Genomic DNA, 23736 nt, shown 5'->3' on the forward strand with positions numbered 1-23736 from the left:
AAATGGCCCAGACTGTTTATTATAAAAGGAATCAATTTTAGGGAGTTTCAAAACAAAACAAAACAAACCGTTAGTTTTTGCTGAATTTTCTTGTACAAAAACCAAAGCCCTACATCATTTTTGGAGGAGGAGTTCCGGCAAAACAAACCACAATGTTGGATCAAATCAACCTGAATATTGATTATTAAGAATAGTTATGACAAAGTACACAAAAGTAATACATACTGAGTTTACTCATTTATATTTTGAAAAAATCCAATCATTTGAACCAGATAAATATTTTTTATGAAAAATATATAAATAATACATACCAAGACTGGGCTGTATGGCCCAGAAAATAAAATCACGGTTGCATTGAATTGAATTGTTTTATGGTCATTGATATCAATTTTGTAAACCCATCCATCCATCCATTATCTGCACCGCTTATCCTCAGTAGGGTCGCGGGGGGTGCTGGAGCCCATCCCACCTATCTTCGGGCAGTGGGCAGGGCACACCCTGAACTGGTTGCCTGCCAGTCGCAGGACACAGAGAGACAAACAACACACTCTCTCAATTACACCTAGGGACAATTTGGACCGGCCAATTAACCTGACATGCATGTTTTTTGAATGTGGGAGGAAACCGGAGTGCCCGGGGGAAACCAACATAAGCACGGGTAGGACACGCAAACTCCACACAGGAGGTTCGATCTCATGACTTCAGAACCGTGCCGCCCACGCGCTAACCATTGTATTGAATGGAATTAGACCTGGCACTCCAGGATATGAGTTTAAATGAGGGATGACGATTGTTTTATCGATTTTAAACAACTAACACCAACCAACACCTATTAAAAAACTTCTTCCACATCTGCTGAAATGTTCAAATAGCATCAGATAATTTTTAATCAGTTTTATCTATCTATCTATTTACTGATCATGGCCAACACAAATGCCCAAACACCCAAACAAGTTACGGCAACCAAGTCGGTCATACTTTCGTCCCTCCAGATGAAATGGGACACAAGAAAGCGGCCATGTCCCCCGGGTCAGGGTGACACAAGACACTCTTCTTTTCAACAACAGGGTCCGACAGCTTTCACTGGTTTACCCCTGCTGCATCATACAGGTGATCTGCCCATCCCTTAGAACGCGTCCAAACATCCCACCTCTCCACTCATTCCCATCACCAACAATAGCTCTAGCTTTCACTAGATATAGACCTCTTTCCTGCAGTGCACTCATAACACCATCCATCCACGTCAATTGCAGCCTTCCTCTTGGTCTCCTTCCATTGACTTCTGCTCTGTAGATCCTCTTCAACATTTGCTCCCCTTCCATCCTCTCCATGTGTCCAAACCAACCGAGTACTCTCTTATCCACACGCTTGCTCAGTTCCACCACTACTCCAGTTCTGTCTCTCACAATTTCATTTCTCAATCTATCCAATCTTGTCACTCCTGACATACTCAGCAAACACTTTATCTCAAAAACATTTAAAATTTATCACCGTTTTAAGATCATTCCTAAACAAATTCAACTCTTAGATTTTTCTCACTATTTAGCAAATGTTTAAATTATCCGTTATCTAAATAACAATTAATGTGATAGGTTTGCTACTATTGAACAAGTGCAAAGGAGATTTCATATGACGCCAGTTCCATATTTGGACTCAATGATGTTCGTTGTTTTGTCAACTGCACCATTGTTGTTATCGGTCAATCATGTTGCTGTTGCTCATCTGTTTTTAATGAAAGAAGGGGTTTTGGTAAGGGATGGAATTTTTTTATCTGAGAGCTTTTCTCCTGGTCCTCCTTGCAAGTTCAAAATCCATTATATTTTATCGCCTTGAGTGTCTTTAAATTTAACAGAATTGGATTAATTGTATTCATTTCCCTACCTTAAATATTCAACCTAGCCTACTAGCACTTTGTTTTACTGTACCTACAAACCTATTTATTCGCAACATCTTTACTCTTAATCTGAACCTTTTTTACCCATCCCGTGAACTAAATAAGCACAATCCGCAGATGTGAAAACAACCGATTAACGCAATAACTCCCGCTGAGCCCCTTTCGCACCTGTGCCAAAATTTGCCACGGGTCATTTCAAAGCTCCCGTAATTTTTCCGCATCTGCCACTAAGAATGGGTGCCTGAATAAAAGACTGTTTTGTTACGCTCTATAATTCAGACTTTTAGAGTGATGAGGAATGATTGCGTATTTGTATGCTTTTCAAACCTTACAGGTTAGCGTGTCTACTCATTCGGGAATATATATGTTAGAAATATTTTCACAAAAAACACATTTTGAGCCAAGGACAGAGGGCTTCTAAGGCAGGTGATTAAGCAAAATTGGAGAGGGTAATGGCTATGGGCACCGTGGGCCTGCTGTGTGGGTATTATAGTACATTGTACCAGTTGACAATCCAGACAAAGACAACTGATGACTTGTTCTCACGTACAAAGATGTAATGTTTCTCTTTCAGTCATGTACAGAATGTTCTGCTTTATTTCTTGTGAGCTATTTGGTACGGTCACAACATGAAGGCAAAACCTTCATCCAGAAATGATGGAACACATTAAGATGGAAGCAATTAACCTTTGGGAGGTATTTTTACATATTTTGTCTTTCTGATGGTTTTGATGAGTTACAATTAAAGAAAAAACACAGAAAAAAACACTACAGAGGGCATAAAAAAACAAATATGTAGCGTAGCTAAGGTCCCTCTGAACATTTTGAGTGGTTGAATGTAAAAAAAAAAAAAATAAACATCAAGGTTTCAACACAAAAATGTCATGATTACCGATGTAAATCACCTGTGCCCGCTCATTTGGCGCCAACTGCCGCGGGTTCTGATTGGCTCCCTGTCAGTATTTGAACCGAGTCCTGTCAATCCCCTGTTGTCAGTCCGTCTGTGAATCTCCGTGTATACAAGGCAAGCCTTTTTCGACCCTGTCCCGTTTTTGCTACCGTTTGTCACGGGCTACAACCCGTTTTCATCCAGATTACGTCTGCTCTCCTGTCGGCTTTAGGCCCCTTTTTGTTCCCGACTACATCTACTCTCCCGTTCTGGCTTATGACTCGTTTTCGACCCCGACCACGTCTTGCTCTCCTAGTCCCGGCTACTGACCATTTTTCTGCCCCTGACACCGCCATCGGTCGCTATGGAGGATCCACTTCCGTGTTCAGCTCACAATCCGAGTATGAGAGGAATTTTCTTCCCACGGGCCAGTGAACACCGGATCGTGGGCGCAGCCCTTCCTCTCTCTTTTAATAAAACTTTTGGTAAACGTCACGGAAGTGGGTCCTGTTTCCATTCTGGTCCTGACACAAAAGGGATGGACATTACGTGGTCAAAGTACCTCGAGTGTAGTTCAAGTTATTTCTAACCCCAATGGTTATTGGTTAGCGGATTTATCAGCATGTCCACATTTTGTGTTTCCAACCCGCATGTAGAACTTAAAACGTTTTTGAAAATGGAGACGTGCAATAATCTTTCTCTAATGTAAACGTGGCCAGTTCGGAGTGACCCGCCGACTCCGTTCACTTCTTGCCATCATATTCATTCATGAACAGTGCCGCTCTACATTATTATTCATGTTCTTAATCCCTTAAGGCTAGGCGTATTTTGAATAGTGTGCTGACTCAGTGATTTTTGTTGGGAACGCCTCAAATAAAACCCCGGGTGCACTTTGACTAATCAAATATAACCGAAAGGGATGATTAAAAGTGAAAGTGTATAAAAGTGTCTTATATGCAGAGGTGGGTAGAGTAGCCAAAAATGTTACTCAAGTCAAAGCACTATTTTTTCAGAATAATATGACTCAAGTAGAAGTAAAAAATATTCATTCAAATAATTACTTGAGTAAAAGTAAAAAGGTACTTGGTGAAAAAACTGCTCAAGTACTGAGTAACTGTAGCAATCTCTTAATTATTGATTTAAAAAAACAAAACAAAAAAAACAACCATTCGATCAGATCATCAAAGTCCAAATGAACATGACTTAACTTGAAATGATAACGTACTTAACGAGAGGCTGTTCAGCAATACAGTTAAAGAAAATGTTGCTAACCCTATCAGAACCAGAACTTGAGGAGGACCCAGACACGTAGCGTTTTCTCAAAAGTTTATTGAGACATAGAGGAAAACAAATACCAGCGATTTGGTGCTCGCTGGACGAGGGAAGCAAGCCGCTCACGGGATCGGAGCGTGATCGGAATGCGGAAGTGGATCTCCCGGACCGGGAGATCGTAGCGTGGTCAAACGGGCAAAACATGACGATGGCCGGAGCGGGAGATCAGAGTGTGGTCGGTGGGCAAAACGGGTCGCTAGCCGGAGCCAAACGGGTAATCAGGAACAGACGAGCGGGACCGACGGGAGCCAGAGTCAAATTGCTTGCCTTGCATATGCAGAGGTTCGCTGCCCCATTGATTTTGTTGTTCCTGTATAAGCCACACCCCCTCCCCACACACTGCCTACCACTTGCTACTGGTGATACTCGACCAAATGCACATACAAACTGACCCCCTGATTTCAGTTTATTATTTCATAGTTGTAAAAACAGCTTAGATGAGTGTAAACGGTAGGTAGAATATCTCCATGAGGAGAAATTCAGCTTTCTCATACTGGCACTGAAAGGCGGTGCAACCATATCTGTACTTAGTTGTACTTTGTAGGTCTATATAATCACACCACCTGTCCAAAAATGTTGCTCACAAATTGAGGGTTTCATGTTACATCGTGAGCGAAAAAAATAAATTGATCAGAGGACATTGTAATTCAAGTAGTGGAGTAATAAATACAGTAATGCACTATGTTGTAACGACAGTTGAGTTACAAAATTGTCTTGATAACGCATTACTGTAATAGTTGAAGAGAAAAGTAGCGTAATTGCATTCCAAAAATGCGTTGAGTGACAACATTTTATTAAGAATGATAGTTACAGAAAAGTAACTGTATTCCAGGGACACTTTTCTTTGTAACGCGCTAGTCCCAACGCTTTGTGTCGGTGAGAACTTTTTCCAGGAGCTTGTTTACGTGACAGTGTTGCCGTGGCAACTATGTGGGGTTTGATGACCGTCTCGATTTCCCATCTCAGCCCCTCCTGTTGATTTCTTTTGTTGCTTTTCCTTCCCTTCAGTCTCTGCAGGCTATGCTTTCCTCCCTGCACTCGGAGCTTGACATTCAGAGCTACTTGATGATGCTGCGCTCGAACCCCTTCACAGTCAGTCGGCTCTTCTCGCACGGTTTTGCATCTTGCCGTGTGCTGTGGGTTTCTTTATGATGCATAATTGCATGATTCCCGTTTATTTTTCCAAAAATACGAGGATTTAATGATGATTGAATGCTTGTTTTGGAAAGAAGTGATGTCATCAATGCTAAACATAAGCGACACCACAATAATATATATGGACATTATGTATATTATGTGTAATATATTGACACATATATTTTGTATAATATATATTTTATTAATAGTTGTTATAAGTGTTAATGATGATAGAATGCTTGGCTTTTAAATATCAGTAATGTCACAGAAATTAAACAAATAATAAGTTTAGCAGTTCCACATCAACGTTAAAATTTGTAAAGTTACATGAAAACAATAAAGTAAAAAAACAACCTGCTCATTATTTTTCACAAGTATTGTTTTGCATATATAATAGCTGTCTGAAGTGTCAAAATTGATAAATATTTGACTTTTGAAAGAAGTGATGGCATTGCGCTAAACAAATGTGATGTCACAATCATTAAAAAATAATTATTATTTGTACCAGATCAACATTAAAATTATAACAAATTATAATTATTTTTTTTATAGATATAAATATTTGTTATAAGTATGATAGTTGTTGGTCGTGTATAAGATTAGAAAATGTTAGTTTTTTGCAAAAACCTATAACATCATCCTAATCATTCATTTGGACAGGTAACTTAAAATTAGTTTTACCTGGTTATATCAGTATCAGAAATTATTTTCCCCCCATTTTATTAACACTCCACTTATTGAAACATAAATATTTTGTTTGTTTGTTGTACATGATTCAATTGTTTGTTTGTTTGTACATGATTCAGATTGAATCGTTTCTTGTACATGATTCAATTGTTTGTTTGTTTGTACATGATTCAAATTGAATCGTTTCTCCGGCGCCGTCACGAATGGCAGCCACTCCAGCAGCTCCCGTGTTATTTTCGATTGTTCTCAGTTATTTTCGATTGTTCTCAGCTTAGGGATGCTGCTGGAAAAGTGAATTTCCCTTCGGGGATGAATAAAGTATCTATCTATCTATCTATCTATCTATCTATCTATCTATCTATCTATCTATCTATCTATCTATCTATCTATCTATCTATCTATCTATCTATCTATCTATCTATCTATCTATCTATCTATCTATCTATCTAATCACATGAAACATTACAATTTAAAAAAGTATATACTATGTATATATCATATATAGATATATTTTTATTAGTTAGATATTAGTTTGTATAGTTGTTCATATTATTAGAAAAATGTACTAATTCTGTTTATAAATAGAAAATTGACATAGTAGTTGTTGGAAGTCTAGAAAATATGCAAAAAAAGGTCGAAATAATTCAATAAAGATCAAATGACCTCGCTCAGCAAACACTGCCTTGTTTTGTTTTTTTAAATTTCAAAATAAAATAAATAAATAAATGCTGTAAAATAGTTGCTAAAATATTAGAAATATTTTATGTTAAAATAACAAATATATTTATTATTGTTTACAATATAACCTTTTATGTATTCTATAAGATTCTTATAATAATTATCTATCTATCTATGATAATAATTGTAATGCATTGAGAGTAAAATACAAATGTATTATTACCATTATACTATTTATATTATATATATATATATATATATATATATATATATATATATATATATATATATATATATATATATATATATACGTATGTATTAATATTATTTATTTAATGTATTTCTGGGGGTAACAGTACTTTCTATCCAAAGTATCTTGATATAATAGCATACATTATACTGTATATGTATGTTCTTTAATTCATTTTATTATTATATAAATAGTTTTGACAGAACTATCCCCAATATTAGACATTTTTTAAATTGTAAGTATGATTTTTTTTTCATTTTGTAAAAAACAATTAATGAAATGTTGTAAAAATAACAAAAATAATAATTCATAATTTTATTTTGCAGTTTAGACCATTTTTAATATATATATATTTTTTTAACCTCGGAGAAATATTGCGTAAAAGTAGCATTAGCTGACGTGATAAAATAGGTCCAGACTATAAGGAGCATCTAGAAAAAACAATTTCATTGTGTACCTTATAATCCACTATGCCTTATATAGCGGAAAGTACAGTAAATAGAATATCATTTATTGTCATTATATCATGTCAACTGCACAACAAAATGAAAAAGTGCCCTCCTGATCGTGCAAAAATATCTAAAAGATAAATTACCACAGTTTAAAATAATAGGTTGTGGGTAGTCGTATAAAAATAAGTAACATTAAATAAAAAAAACCAAAGAACAGAATCATCCCCAAATAAAATTGGAAAGGGATCATAACAGGGAAAGGCTGAAAGCATTTATAATTGAATGAATAATTTCATTTTGGTGGTGAAAATTGTCTTATTTTTCTTCTTTGTAATAGGTTTTTATTTTGTGATTTTATTTTTTATGCAACCCAAGCTCTTAAAGTAGTTTCAATTCCTCATGCCCTATAGTGAGGTGTGTCTTATATGTGAAATACAGTATATTCTGCAAAAAATGCTATCTTTGAAGGTGCGCCTTATACTCCAGTGTGCCTTATAGTCCAGAAAATACAGTACATGAATATAATTTTTTTTTTAAAATCCCACTCTTTGTTGACAACTCCCTTCTGCAGTCTCCTTCAGAGGACTAATTAACTTGGTTTAAGTCTGGGTTCTGTCTCGTATTAAATACTATTCCCTAAATGTCTGCCCCTTAAAACCTTTTGACACGTCCACAGTGTCAAAACAAGAAACTAACTTGTGCGACCAAATAGTAGCATGCTCATGTGGACAAGTTTTCCAGCAGTCTAGTGATGATAGCAGAAGGTCATTGCATAAAGAGACCACTGTTTGGTGATTCCCCCCAGCTTGGTTTCAGCACCCCACAGCTTGCCCCTGCAGAGTAGATCGTCTTACCGACTCTGCACAAAAGCTCAACGAAGCCTCATCTGATTACAAGTGACGGTCACGTTTCCACGACTAGTTACAACCTTTTTTTAAGGGCCCTGTGTGAAACCATTTACTGTCATTTGTGTGCTGTCATCACATGTAGTAAAGGCGGAGTCAAGACGCTTGTTTTTTTGTGGGATATGAAGCAAGCTGCTGTTTACTACTGCTCGCACTCACACTTATTGTGTCACTTTAAACTGTATTAACTGCACTGTTTACTCTAGGAAGCAGGGTTGACAAAAACTGTGAAAAGTATTCATACTTGGTATTCATGATATTAACACGTCACAATATTTGCTGTGGAATGCTCTGGCCTCTGAGATTCAATCTGTTAGTGTTTGAATTTAAGCTTAAAACACTCTTATATTCAATAGCTTATGAATGATGTTGACCGGATATTCTGTTATTACCTATATACCATGTTGATGATGTCTGTATACTGTCTGTTCATAACCCTCATGCTGAGGTTTTTTTTTTCCCTTGCCCTCACGCAGGTTTTAGATCAGGGGGTGGTGTCTAGTAGTCGGTACATCGATTTGAAACTTATTCTCCCTTTTTTTGTTTTTAGGTTAATAAAATATTTGCTGGATGTGCATTTTTTAAGTACAGTGGAACCTCGATTCTCAACCATAATCCGTTCCAGAACCTTGTTCGAGAACTGATTTGTTCAATCACTGAAATCATTTTTCCCATTAAAAATAATGTAAATCATTTTAATCCGTTCCAATACCCTGAATGTTTACCATGAATGTTTAACGTAAATATGAAGCTAACCCAGGCTAATCGTACGTTCGCGTTATCGTAATATTCCGTAGAAAAAAATTATGCTAACATGAACGTGTAAAAATAAAAAAATCAGGTCGTTTACAAGTCATTTAGCACCACAAGTGGCTAGCGCTTCATTGGAAAGGGGGCTCCGTTCCAACATCCTGAATTTTGGGCTCAGTTCCAACACCCTGAATGTTTACCTCGAATCATAAAGCTAACCCAGGCTAATCGTACGTTCGCGTTATCGTAATCTTCCGTACGAAAGATTACGCTAACACGAACGTGTAAAAAAAACAAAAAAGCTAAAGAAAAGAATTATGAATAGGATTTCTTACCTTTGTGGTGGTCAGCAGAAGGCGCATGCTGTATTCCCTAGCAAGATCGGAAACTCGCACACCTCTTTCATATTTAGCTACTATGTCTTTCTTAAAGGCAATAGTTGTACGAACAACTTTTCTTTTTTCACCTGCCTTGCTTGCACCGACCTTCTTCGGAGGCATAGTTAGGGGCTAAAACACTCCCTTCACCGATATTAAAAGCGAAAGCAAAAAGAGGCAAGTGCGCACGTGATAACAGTTGGTCACAAGGGGTGGGGGCGATCTACACCCGTACGCCGCTCAGCATCGCACTGTAGCGTACGCACTCAGGCATTACCGGAGTTCGAACTCCAAATTTTTGACCGAACAGTGAAGCAAGAATTTCTCGAAATTTTTGGTCGAACTCCGATTTGTTCGAACTGAGAGGCGTTCGAAAACCGATGTTCCACTGTATTGGTCTTTATTTTGTCATAAATAATGGGTATCTGTACTGGATGCATCATTTAGACCATCGGTCACCGACGTGGTGCCAGTGGACAGCAGGCAACCCTCTAAGAACACCCGAGTAGCCTTCAATTGATCAAAAATGTATAGCAAGGGTGAGAGCTACTTTTTGTTGCTAACTAGCGCAAAAGGCTACCAGTTTGATATGTTTTTTTCAAATAACAACTTATGTTGACTTGACTTGACTTGACATGTTCTTACTTTCTTGTTAGTGTCTTGTTACCGGGTTAATTATTGTAAGTAGGGTTAATTAAACTCAGTCAACCACAAAACAAATATTGTACTATAAAATTAAAAATAACCCAGCACTACTGAGCTATTTTCAGAACTGGTCCGCGGGTAACTCAGTTGTTCTTAGGGGGCACCCTGGTGCTTGCTGGCACCACGTTGGCAACCCCTGGTATAGATTATTTTCAGTATTGAAATGAAAAGAAAAAGTATAATTTACATCAGGTTTCACTGACCTTAGGCCGTGGGCAACAGGTAGCCTCCTCATAGTAACCCTCAATTTATCGAAAAATTGCATAGTCAAAAAACTTTGAAAACTACTGACACTTGATATGTTTTTAAATTTTACAATATTTGTATTTTTTTTAATAAGCTTACATTTGTTTGTAAGTTAGTTAAGTTATGCCTCTATTTCCCTGGGTTGAAAAATATCACTACCTAGTATCCAAGTATGATATTAACACATCACAGTATTAATACTACTTTTCAAATAGCTTTTTGTTTTTTTTTCAAGTGTAATGCATTAACTGTGCAGTTTAGTCTAGCAAGCAAAATTTGAAAGAGCCATAACTGTTGCCGCCCCCTGGTTTAGCACGTGGAAAAGTCCAACTTTTTGAGGCATAGAAAGCATTTTCCTCTCACTTTCTGTGCTTTTGTGGGTCCAGAGCGTTTTGTTGACATGAGAGCTTTCAGAGACACTCGACATTGAAAGAGATTTGCGTGTACATGATGTAGGTTGTCAAGCTGTTTTATGTACTTGTACAAGAGCAATGTTATTGATGTGCAGGCAGTCACGGGCAGAAAAGAGGCGGTGCGACTGTTTAGCCAATCAGAATGCAGAACACAATGCACAATGAAAATCCGCAATGTAGCGAAACTGCAAACAGTGATACAGCGACGGATTATTGTACTAAATGCAAACTTAATTCCGATTCTTACGACGCTACCTTTTTTTTTGCGTGCAGAGCAGAAGCCCCAAGCACTGCCCGAGCCCGCAGCCCGGCGTGGACGTGGACCACCTCTCACTCGCCTCCCTGGATTCGCTGGAGGCCATGTCGGAGGTGGATGCCCCGACGGGCTTTACCCGAGGCAGCCGGGTCCGCGCCAGCCTGCCCGTGGTCCGATCCCACAACCAGACAAAAGACCGCTCGCTGGGTAAGTTGCAGATATCGAGCAATACACCACAGTCACTCAACTGTTTTTATGATTTTTATAAATTTCCACTGGTAAAAAAATAAAATAAATATTCTAGCGCAAAAAGAAAACCTGGCATTTCAAAGCCGAACCAGCATTAGCCCAAGCACGACGTAGTGAGGGGTCCCTGTACTTTTAAATTTAGTTGTATTTATTGTTATGAAGATCTTTTCTGTTATTTGAGTACCTTTATCACTTTGGTAGTTTCTGAGCGCTTGTACGTACTTCACATCAGGACAAAACTTTAAGTGGACGGCAAAAGGACATAATGACAAAAGGGGTGCAGTAAAGTAAGGCTTAAGTGCTACATGCCTCCCACTGTAACACACGCATAAAATGATTGTCTGCACTTCTTCAGCTGTGGGAATAGAAATGTGCGTATGGAGTTTTTGTCCTTTTCTCATAGTTCTTATCTTAGAACCCTTTTGGGGGATAGAAAAGACCAGGAAGTGGATTGCATTCACCTTTGCTGCATTTGCATATTCATCCACTTCAGCTGAAAGCCGCCCTTGTGGTGGCAAACATCTGGATTCCGAGTGCTAACAGAGCAGCTCTTTTTTTTGGAGGGGGGAAAAAGTTGTTAGGTCACCAGGAATAGGAATCTCGACCACATCTGGTAGCTTTTATCAAGTCTCATGGAGTAAAAGCGAGCTTTGTCTTCTGGAGTTTAATGGAAAGTTTACCAAAAAAAAAATCAGTGGAGTGGATTCGGGCTACTTTTATCTCAATCAGTGCAGATTTGTCACTGTTTTTTTCTTTTCTAGCTGCTATTGTTTGCACAAGTGCTGCTTGGGTGTGTCCAGACATTCTGTAGCTCACATCTGTTTAAAAAAAAAGTATAACACAGTCTGTGTAGTTGTCACGTTTTCAAACAATGTACAGTGAACCCTTACCGTAACATGGTTCACTTTTTACTGTCTTGCTACTACACGTATTTGAATTGTATATTATATTCTGCAATCTGAAATGCTAAACGAAACTTCACATCGATGATTGAAATTACCGTATATAAACCACATTTAAAACTATAAAATATGTAGGCAAAATCCTGGCGTCTGATTATGCGGGCATAAACCAAAATGAACACAAGGGGGACAGGCATTACCATCCAATTGCCCATCTCTCTTGCGTGTCTTCATGCTACCCTGCCAGATTTCTTCTTCATGTTATGTCAATTGGTGCCGTCCAGAGTGTATTTGAGATGGGTGGCAATAGCTCAGGAGGTAGAGCTTGGCTTAGGAGAGAGAGTTGCAGGTTCGATTCCTGGCTCCTCTGAGGTAAATGTCATAGTGTCCTTGCGCAAGACACTAATACCTAATGCCTTCAATATGCAGGTACCTGCATGGTACAATGCTGTCAGTGTGTGAGTGTGTGAAGCACATTGTAAAGTGTTTTGAGAGACCATTTGCCATATTGTCATGATTACTGATTCGGGGCACCTGCAGCTGCCCCGGTGGCGCCAACAGCCCTGGTCGCTGATTGGCTCCTTGCCACTTTTTAAACCCCCCGGCTCCCTGTTACCGGCGTCCGATCGTTGCGGACCTTCAGCTCCCGCTAAGGCAAGCCTTCCGAACCTGACTCCCTGTTTTTGACTCCCATACGTTTCCCATCTTCGACCTGTTTCCGTGGGATCACATCTCTGCTCCTGCGCCCCGGTAACCCGACCTGCTTTTCCCTCTTCGACACCGCTATCGCTCGCCAGTGAAATGCCACTTCCGCGTCCCGAGCGACCTGCTTCCCACAATCCACGATCGCTGGATCGTGGGTGCCAGCTTACGTCTCTTTTCAGATAAAACTAAGAAACTAACGCAATTGGGTTCCCGTCTCCGTTCGTGGTTCCTGACACATATCTCATTTTATGTAATTTAGAGTGTTTTATTGCCTTCTTGGTATTTTTTGAGGGTTTTTGTCTGGTCAATTTTGTTTAGAGATCATTTTTTTGACATTTTGTAGGTTGTTTTTTTTTTTGGTTTGGTTTGGGTTGTTTTTGGGAGTCTTTTCTGGGTTGGTTTTTGGTGAATTTTAGGTTGCTTTTTTGTTTAATTTTTTGTCATTTCTGGTCATTTTGGGGTACGTTTAGATTTTGTGTTTTTTCTCATTTTTGTGTTATTTTTGTTCTATTGTCTTAATTTTGGGTCATTTTTCGACATGTTTTTGGTCGTCTTAGATCATTTTTGGTGTTCTGGTAATAAGAGGAGAGAAAGGTGGAAAGCAATGACCAAAACAATAGATTCAAAGAATAGATTAACCGCAAAGTAAAATGGTGCACAAGTGTCTGCCATCAAAGCGCTGCTTAAAGGTATTGTACATGGTTTCAAATGGTTTTATTTTTATCTTTATTACCCCGATAGTAATCTTTATAATCTACACATTTGAATAATTGTTGTTTAGGTACTTGTTTTATTAACATTAGGGATAAGTATTTATTTTACTACTTTTTGGGAGTTGGCTTGTTTGTGATGTAGGCTTATATGTAAGTAGATACAGTACAGTGTTGTTTAACAGTACATTAGTTATTTTCTAAAACATTTTTTACATACTATTTTTTCCGAACAAATTCTTGAGCCCTTAAATATAGTTCATTATTTGGTTTCAATGTCTAAAAAAACATTAATTGCATAATCATTTCAAGAAAATCGGATTTCGCCTATCACTGGTTCTTTTTGGAGTGTTACCCCCTCAATGAACAAGGATTTACTGTATTGATAGCCACAAAATGATTTTAATTTACCAAAATCATAAAATCAGTCCAAAAAAAATCAACATTTATTGAAGTCTTATCTCATCTATATCTTTAATTAGGATTGAAGTGGCTAAGCAATTACATTGAATACATTATTGAATTAATTGATTATGTAATTATATTATTAATAATATAATCATTTAATAAGTTAAATAAGAACGCAATATACTAAGAGAGAAATTGAAAAGAACTTGGCCATTTAGGGGCAGTATTGTGCAATACATGTTGTTTAACGTCTTAATGACATCAGAACAAAGTTGCGTTTGTGATTTTACAATAAACTATATTTCTTCATTGAGTGGTTTTATTTCACCTAGGGTTTATAACTCCACAGCATTTTCTACTAAAAATGTATGAATCGAACAGATAAAACGTTTAAGTAAATTATAATAACGTTTAGGAATTTGAACAGTCTCCCCAATTGACATTTTAGATATAGTTAATTAGCTAGCGATCTTTAAGCTAAGACTAGCTAGCATTATACAAGCATGTATTTTGTAAATAACTATTTCGCTCTTCTCCCGCAGGTGTTCTCTACCTGCAGTACGGAGACGAAACTAAACAGATCCGCATGCCAAACGAGATCACCGGAATCGACACGGTGCGAGCTTTGTTTGTTAGCGCCTTCCCGCAAATGCTAACCATGAAGATGTTGGAGTCGCCCAGCATGGCCGTTTACGTCAAGGACGACATGAGGAACGTCTACTACGAGCTCAACGATATACGGTACAAACAAAAATCCTGCTCGAGAAAACTTTATTAATTTAACTTGAATTATATTTCTTATGGTATTTGTTTATAGTATGTAATGAAGGACGTATTAATCGTCATAAAACTCACTTTTTTTTGCTTAGAAGAAAAGAACTCAAAGTTTTGGTACGCGTTATACACGAGGTTTTGCAATAGTATATTACCATATTTGTGCAATTGTACAGCATTGAACACAACGGCAATCAAACCCAGGTCGCTGCAAGAGTGTGCCGAATCCTAACCACTAGACCACCAATGATATTTATTTTATATTATACTTTAATTATTTTACATTTTACTTTTAATTGTATTGTCTCGGAACAAATATCGCACATTTTCTCGTAAAATAAATGCACACTGTTCAAGTCCACTAAATTCAAGCAAACATTTTGTTATCAGGAACTATAAATGATAAGCAACTCCACCTCCAATGTGTACTTTGGGCCCATTTTATCAGGGCTGTAAAATGTGTCTTGTGCTTGCTGAAGGTTGGCACTAGCATCACAATTCGAGTGGCGACATGGAGCGCAACAACCAATTTATGGCTCCGGTTTCTGGATACGTGCCGCTGGCCGGCCTGGTCAGAAGACGCAGCCGGTTGCCGGCACGTCGGCCGTATTCGGATGGTGACGCTTGGGGCAACTTCTTACCTTTGGTGGCTTCTTCCCCGTACAGGAACATAAGCGACCACTCTTGCTTGAAGGTTTACCACAAGGACCCGGCGCAGGCCTTCAACCACGCGGCCCGACCTGCCAACGGGGACGCCAGGGTGAGTGGACGCAGCGAAGCACCAATGTTAGATCACAGTTCAATAACCTTTTGGAAGCTGAGAGCTACGTATTGTTACTGATAAGCAGTGTTGGGTACATTACTAAAAAACTGTAATTAGTAACAGTTGCTAGTTACTTTATTTAAAATAAAACTTGCGTTACTCCGAAAGTAACTATGCAGTTACAAATTACTCTTCAGTGCTCGCATAGAATTCAACCCCTTTGCTTTATGTTTTATTTAGCCACATAATAAAATAAACCGAAGAAAAATGTGTACAACAACCTTTGAAAGCAGTGAATCATTCATATTTCTCGGCTTATACAATCTTGATAGCTTGCAAACGAACACTTAGCCGAAACACTCCATATCCATTTTGTCTCTAGGCTTTACCTGGTTTGAGTAATTTATTTCATGGTTGTTGTTTTTGTTGTAATATATTCTGAATAGGCATTAAAAGTACTGCCATGCTTCCTGATTATTGTGAAACAATTTCTTAAAACAAAAACATCTAAATTAGAAAAACAAATGAGGAAGCTACATAAACCAGAAAAGGAAGAGAAAACAAAATATAAGTTCAGAAAGGAATGAGCAGAAGCGTAGCGTATTAGCTCCACCCTTCTAAAAAACAAAAACAAATATATATGTACATACACATACACTACATATACACATACATGTACATACATAAACATACACATGTGAATGTATACACTAACATACATACATGCATATACACAGGCTACATACATGCATTTACACTCATACAATCCTATATGCCTACTTACACGTAGACACATATGTATTCATACACACACACACACACACATATAAACTGTATACACACATATGTACCTACATACAAACATACAACTAGAGATATCTGTCTCACGTTAGTGTGCCATATTAATACATAAATCTAATTCACCAGTAATTGTTCATTGTCATTCTCCTTTGTCTCCACTAAGCAACATATATTTGTTGTAAATGTGTTGTAAATTTCGCTTGTATGCGAGGAGTATGTACTGTAGGAAGAATATCTGCATTTAGAGAAATTCAGCGTCCTTGTAATATGTGCTTGAGATGGCGCCACCGTAACTGCATTCAATTGTACTTTGAGGGTACTTATAAACATACCCGCACATAGGTGCTAGTGGGTACAGGGTTGTTTGTGACTATATGAGAGATGCAGAATCGTGCAGCAGTTGAAAAACATTGTAATTCATTATCTACCTGTTGAGTTACTAAATTTTATTAATAACGAGTTGCACCGCTCGTTACCAAGAAAAGTTGCGTTATGGGATCGCGTTCCTTTGTAACATGTTAGTCCCAACATTTCTGATAAGCGCAAATGGCTTCCACTTTGCTATGCATGTCTAAAATGAGAACTTATCATGTTATTACTATGTTGTTACTATGCTATTGTCATGGTTGCCCATTGCCCTCACTTGCGGCAGCCCGTTTGGCGCCAGCTGCTGCTTGTTGCCTGATTGGCTTCCCTCCTATTTAAACTTAGTGCTCCCATTCACTCGTTGTCAGTCCATCAACAAACTTCTGCATGTGCAAGACTTTTATTTTGACTCTGTCCGGTATCCAGTATCCGGTATTGATCCCGCCTGTCTCGTCCTGTCTGGTATCTTGCTCCAGTCTCCAGTATCTGGTATCGATCCTGTCTGTCTCGTCCCGTCCGTTATCTTGCTCCGAACTCCAGTATCCGGTATCGATCCTGTCTGTTCCGTCCTGTCCGGTATCTTGCTACTGTCTCCAGTATCTGGTATCGATCCCGTCTATCTCGTCCTGTCCGATATCTTGCTCCAGTCTCCAGTATCTAGTATCGATCCTGTCTGTCTCGTCCCGTCCGGTATTTTGCTCCAATCTCCAGTATCCGGTATCGATCCTGTCTTTCCCGTTCTGTCCGGTATCTTGCTACAGTCTCCAGTATCTGGTATCGATCCCTTCTGTCCAGTATTTTGCTCCAGTATCCAGTAACGATCTCGTCTGTCCCGTCCTGTCCAGTATCCTGCTCGTGTAACCAGTATCAGGTATCAAACCCATCTTTCCTGTCTTGTCCGGTATTTTGCTCCTGTATTCCGTATCCAATATCGATCCCGTCCTGTCCGGTATCTGCTTGTGTATCCTTTATCTGGTATCGATCCTGTCTGTCCTGTCCGGTTTCGATCTCTTCTGCCCAGCGATCACCGAATCGCTGGCGTTTGTGTTCCCGCGCATGACTTCCCCGTTCCCGTAAAATAAAGCTTGTGTGAAAACGTTACGCGTTCGGGTCCACCGTCTGTTTCGGCTCTGACAGCTATTACAAGGTTGTAATCATTAGAAGTGGGATAAAACAGGCCAAGCCACCCACTAAAACCTCATACCACTTGGAAAAATAATATGGATAATTGATTAATGAAGTTTAGTGTTAACCTCTTGGACTAACGAACAGTATACATTTTTAACACTACAAAGTGTTGGAACGACACCAGTTTGGTGTTTTTTGTTTGTTTTTTTGCTTAACAGTGTTAATTTGTAACACCAGAAACTGATTGTGTAACACCAGCTCAAACTTTTTAACCACTGAGCACTGGAGACAAGATTTTTAACACCCTACGGTGGGTAACACCAGTTCACTGTTAAACAAACAATACAGAAATAAACCCTTAAACAAAACAGGCAATTTTGCTTGCTGAAAAACATTTATTGTAGCTTTATTGGATGCTAGTATGTGCTGTAAGGTTGAGTGAAAAGTCTATAAGAAAAGGAAAGTAGTAATCCTGTTTTGTAAATATCAATCATTTGGGGAAAGAAAGTGTAGCTGTGATTTAATTTATCCATTGTTGTTTTCTTACTGCCCCATGTCCGTTTTGCACTTCAGGAAAAGAATGTCCCCTTCCCCCACCCCCCTCAAACTCGACCACCACTTCTTATTAATCTGTCATAGAGTGCAAAAAAAGGGGGGGTTACATTTTTTTCCACTTTCTTTCCACTCCACAGCATGAGCCCCATTCAACACCGTCTCTAATCTCCCTTTTGTTCACGCACGTTGTTTCCTGCTGATGGAAGGAAAGGAAAGCTCTGGCTGGCCTCTAATCCGGACCACCTTTTATCAAACTAACATGCTGCTTGGTTATTGCGAGACAAACACCCCAAAATTATTTCCTTAATTTAAAACCTTTTTTTCATTGTGTAATATTTAGTGCCTCCTAGTGGAACAAAAATTTTCCATTCAGTAAAAAGAGTCTGTTGAAAAGCAAATATGTGTTTGTACGATGTCGCCAGTCACTGAAATTTGTCAATCCACATATTATTGAAAAGCTTAAACTCTTAGGATTCAAGATATGATGACCATTTCAAAATGTACTTATCACAGAAACAAGATACCCAAAAAATATAAAGCCGGGGTAGTCAGTTTATGAGATGATATTCTGCAAACATGGACCCGTAACACCCGAGAGAGTCCAGTGATCCTAACTGTGTAAATTATTTACTCCAGAATACACAATAATGTCGACGGATTAAAAATCCACCTAAAAGCATTTCTGCATGGTTGGACGTTCCTTGTTGCAATCTGCATTTCGCTATATAATTTCTGTTTGAAGACAAACAGACTCGTAAAATTATTTTCAATACTGCCTTTAGCCTCTGACTATTTCATTGAAATTCCTCTTGGTCAATAGCAGGCTTTATTTCACAGTCAACAGCCCACATTAGCCTAAGGGACTATATTAATAAAAAGGGTTATCGCCTCCTTTTGCTCTGAATGTCTTTAGCAAGTAGTAACTGATTTAAACGATGATTACCAAATTGGTTAGCCAATGAAATTCTAAAGAGAACGATACAGCAGATGTTTGGAAGGTATTCGAATTAGACTCCAAAATAAATGTGCGTAACACCATTTTTACGCACCATTATTAAACGCAAGTGTGCACAATCTTTGACTGACTTTCTTTCAAAATACCTAATAAATTGACCAAAGTAAAATAGTAGTTTCCAAATGGCCCCTTTCGGAAACGCATAGACCTACCCTTGGAAAATGTGTAAAATGCAATGTTTAGGCATTTGATTGCAAAAAAAAGATATTCAGGCAAAAATGAAAACCTTTTTCTCCGCATTCCAAGTCAGAGTACTCAATGTTAGTAGCACTTGCAAAAAATATTTTAGCTTGGGGAAAAACCATCAGTGTGTTACCTTTCAAAAGAGACTTAAACCGTCTGTATTCTCCAAACAGTTCAAGAAAAGCATTACATTTACTTTGGGTACATCTTGGATTGGGATTTTAAGCTAATTTAAACTGGAACGTTATAGTTCGAGATTTTTATTTCTTTTACATAGTTGAATCCCTACCTAGAGTTTTGCCGCCATATTTGTGTGAAATCTTGCTGCTACGCTGTGCTCTGTGGCACTGTTTTTAGTTCGCATTTGACAACAGTGCCATACAGTGGTCGAATATTACACACTGGGGCTTTAACAAAATCTCAATACAAAGAACTATTTCAATTGGACCACTAAAAATGATTGATGGATTGCTAATGGCCCACGGCCTGCGTGTTGGATTGCACAGCTAAATAGATGAATGATGCTTAATAATAATAATAATAATGCTTTTGCTTTGTCTTTTTGGGTGCAATATTTGATTCAATTGTTGATTAAAAGACAAAATAGTTAGGTATTCTGTTTTGTGTCATGGGAAAAAAAGCAATTAAAAAAAAAAACGAACCTATATGGTAAACCTTCGATGCGATCCCCAAAACTTATTGCCACGATTACCCATTGCCCTCACCTGTGCCCGCTCGTTTGGCGCCAGCTGCTGCTCGTTGCCTGATCGGCTCCCTTCCTATTTAAACTCAGTGCTCTCATTTACCCATAGTCAGTTCGTCATCAAACTTCTGCAATTGCAAGGCAAGCATTTTGACCCTGTCTCGTCCTGTCCGGTATCTTGCTCCAGTCTCCAGCATCCGGTATCGATCCTGTCTGTCCTGTCCTGCCCGGTATCCTGTATCCGGTATCGATCCCTTCTGCCCCGTCCTGTCCGGTATCCTGCTCGTGTATCCAGTATCCGATATCAATCTCGGCCGTCCCGTCCTGTCCGGTAGCTTGCTCGTGCATCCTGTATCCGGTATCGATCCCGTCTGTCCCGTCCTGTGCGGTATCTTGCTCGTGCATCCTGTATCCAATATCGATCCCGCCTGTCCTGTCCTGTCCAGTATCCGGTATCGATCCCCCCTGTCCTGTCCTGTACGGTATCTGATATTGATCCCGTCCTGTATCCTGCATCCGGTATCGATTTCATCTGTCCCGTCCTGTCCGGTATCCTGTATCTGGTATCGATCCCGTCTGTCCCGTCCTCACCTGTATCCTGCTCGTGTATCCGGTATCGATTCCTCCTGTCCGGTATCCCGCATCCGGTATCGATCCCGCCCTGTCCTCTCCTCACTTGTATCTTTCTCGTATATCCTGTATCTGGTATCGATCCCGCCTGTCCCGTCGTCACCTGTATCCTGCATCCGGTATCGATCCCGTCCGTCCCGTCCTGTCCGGCATCCAGCTCGTCTGCTCCTAGCTTCCTGTTTTCCCGCACCTGACTTCTCTGCCCTGCTTCTTCTGCCCAGGGATCTCCGAATCGCTGGCGTTTGTGTTCCCGCGCATGACTGCCCAACTTCCGTAAATAAAGCTTGGTGTGAAAACGTTACACGTTTGGGTCTACTGTCTGTTCAGGTTCTGACACTTGTCTGAATAATATTCTATTATATAAATAAAAAAAGTTGTCAATTAATTTGGAAATTAATAGGTTATTTGTTAATTTTTTTTTAATTGTTGACGATTTATTCAGTGATCGATTTGTTATTGATCAATTGTTTTTTTCCCTCTTTAAAAAATATTTGGGTAATGATTTGATTATCAATCAGTTATTGATAAATCTAGGAGTTAAAAAAAATAGTCTGTGGTTAAATCTGATCAACTTTTTTCACATTTATTTTTTTTTTAGGTATGTTGCAACAGAAATCCCATCATAAATCAATTAGTTGTCTATTATTTGTGTATTTCAAAAGAAGTTGGCGATTAAGTTGATAATCAGTTAGTTGTTGATAAAATGTTTATTTTTCAAATCATTGGCAATTAATATGATTATTTGTTGTTGGATAATATATTAGTTAAAACATAGTTTGTGGTTAATTGTACAATTATTTTTTCACGTTTATCCATTTTTCCTTTCAGGCATGTTGCAACGAACGACACATTACGCAAATTTAACAAATCAAATAGATTAGTTGTTGATTATTTGGCAGATTCATTGTTGAATAATCCACTATAACAAATAACTAATAGTAATCTGACCTTCTCTATGTTCTTTCCGGACTCCGGCCCTGTTACCATGGGCTACCTAGTCTTATTTAAACTGTGTGGGGGGAATGGCACAAATCGACAGTAATGACCATGCGCAGCAAAAGGAAAGCAGCGAGGCTTGTAAACAACACTTCCTTATCTCGGTCACTCGGAAGATCGGCGTCTCGATTTGCTCTGTTACTGTTTAACCGGGCTGCACTTGGCACAGATAACAAAGATTACGAGTGGATTGTGCACTATATCAGTGCATTGCATCATTTCAGATACAGTATGTCAACCTCTTAAAGGAGACATACTGTAGGTTTATTATTTTTTGTTATGATTATTATTAGGAGCTTGGCAATTGTATCGCCATGTTTAAGAGCAGGGGTGTCAAACTTATTTAAATTGGGGGCCACATCTTATCAATAAAATCTCATGGGAGCCAGACTAGTAGATTCAAGACAAAGGGAGAAAGAAAGAGGGATAAAAAGAGAGAGAAGAAAATAAAGAGATAGTGAGAGAAAAACAAGAAGGGAAGAGAGGTGGGTAAAGAAAGAAAGAGAAAGAAGGAAAGAGAGATGAAAAGGGAGAGAGGGAGAAAAAGAGAGAGGGAGAAAAAACAAATAGACAGAAAAAGAGAAAGAAATAGAGAGCAAGAAATAAAGTGACAAAGAGAGAAAGATAATGAAAGAAAAGGAAGAAGAAAAAGAAAAGACAGATGTGAAACAAGAGAGACACAAAAGGGAAGAGAGAGAGAAAAAAGAAAGAGACAGAAAAAGATAGAAGAAAAAAAGAAAGATTGAAAGAGAAAAGCAGAGAGATGAAAAGAAAAAGAGAAACAAGGGGGAACTAAATACCTATTGATGAGCACAGTAACAAAGTACTTCCTGTCACGGAACCTTACAAGTTTCCGGCCGCTGTGTACAAATTGTTTTTTCATGCTCACGAGAACTGAGATCACAAAGAAAGACTGAAATAGGATACCTAAAGTCCCAATGACCTTTGCTCAAGGCAAACATTAGCTTGTTTGTTTACTTTGCACAGTGACACACCTTAAAGGGGCAGTGTGTGTTATATAGCGCCACCCAGTGGTAAAAAATAAATAATTAATAGTAAAAACAATATTGATTTGAAAAATAGCAAAAATACATTAACTGTACTATAAATGACTAGTAGATCAAGAAATCTGTATTTATTTTACATAACATGAGGCTTATTGAGAGCGACATGATTATCTGCCATTTTGCTGCTACGGGTACCCAAAAACCTCAAAAAGCCTGGGTGGTTTGGCCACTTTGAGTTTCCATAGTTTGTTTTCTTCCTTGTGCTTTGTAGCACTTTTTTTAGTTGGAACCAGGTAGGGCCCGAATAACACCTGGTGTAGCCTGCGGACTGGTTGTGAAATTAGCTCACCAGTGATTGACTATGTCTATTTTAACTATAGTATAAGCCTGGCTATAACCAAGTAACATCATAGTCATAACATTATACGTTTTTATTTTAGAAACCTGTATTTATTTTGTAGCCCTTTGCGCTAATTAGTAACAAAAAGTAGTTCTCTGCTTCAAAAAGGTTGGTGACCCCTGCACTGCACCATACAGTGACATCTAGCGTTGAAATAATAAGCATTGTCCCTGTAAAAATGTATTATAATATTATTTTGATAGCCTTTAATTTTTCATTTAATCTTCAGGGAACTTTTCACAAGTTATGCTTTTTTTTATTTGAAGCAATTTTAGAGTCAACACAAAATCCCCGAAAAACGTTTTACCTTCCAGGTTTACAAGTAATAAACTCGGAAACCCAAGAATGAATGTTTACCTTGTTTTTACATACAACAAATTAAAAGTAAAATTCCCAAAATATTAATTATTTTATATATTAGTAGGCAGCCCTGCAGCACAGTAATTTAAGCATGTGCGGCACAGTTCTGA

General features: G+C 38.5%; 1 protein-coding gene across 5 annotated transcripts in view; it reads left to right on the forward strand.

The window, feature by feature from the left end:
• LOC148348393 (sickle tail protein homolog) overlaps nucleotides 1-23736 on the forward strand; it is a 163363-nt gene that overhangs the window by 110611 nt on the left and 29016 nt on the right. For 4 of the 5 annotated variants that reach the window (XM_088322632.1, XM_088322631.1, XM_088322634.1 and 1 more), the window contains 3 exons: nucleotides 10989-11178; nucleotides 14488-14686; nucleotides 15386-15479. In XM_088322632.1, coding sequence (XP_088178758.1) covers nucleotides 10989-11178; nucleotides 14488-14686; nucleotides 15386-15479 — 483 coding nt within the window. The remainder of the gene's footprint in view (nucleotides 1-10988; nucleotides 11179-14487; nucleotides 14687-15385; nucleotides 15480-23736) is intronic. The other variant, XM_088322635.1, reaches the window with a different exon arrangement.

This window comes from Urocampus carinirostris, chromosome 18, assembly GCF_059441175.1.
Source record: "Urocampus carinirostris isolate Australia breed hairy pipefish chromosome 18, RoL_Ucar_1.0, whole genome shotgun sequence".
NCBI lineage: Eukaryota > Metazoa > Chordata > Actinopteri > Syngnathiformes > Syngnathidae > Urocampus > Urocampus carinirostris.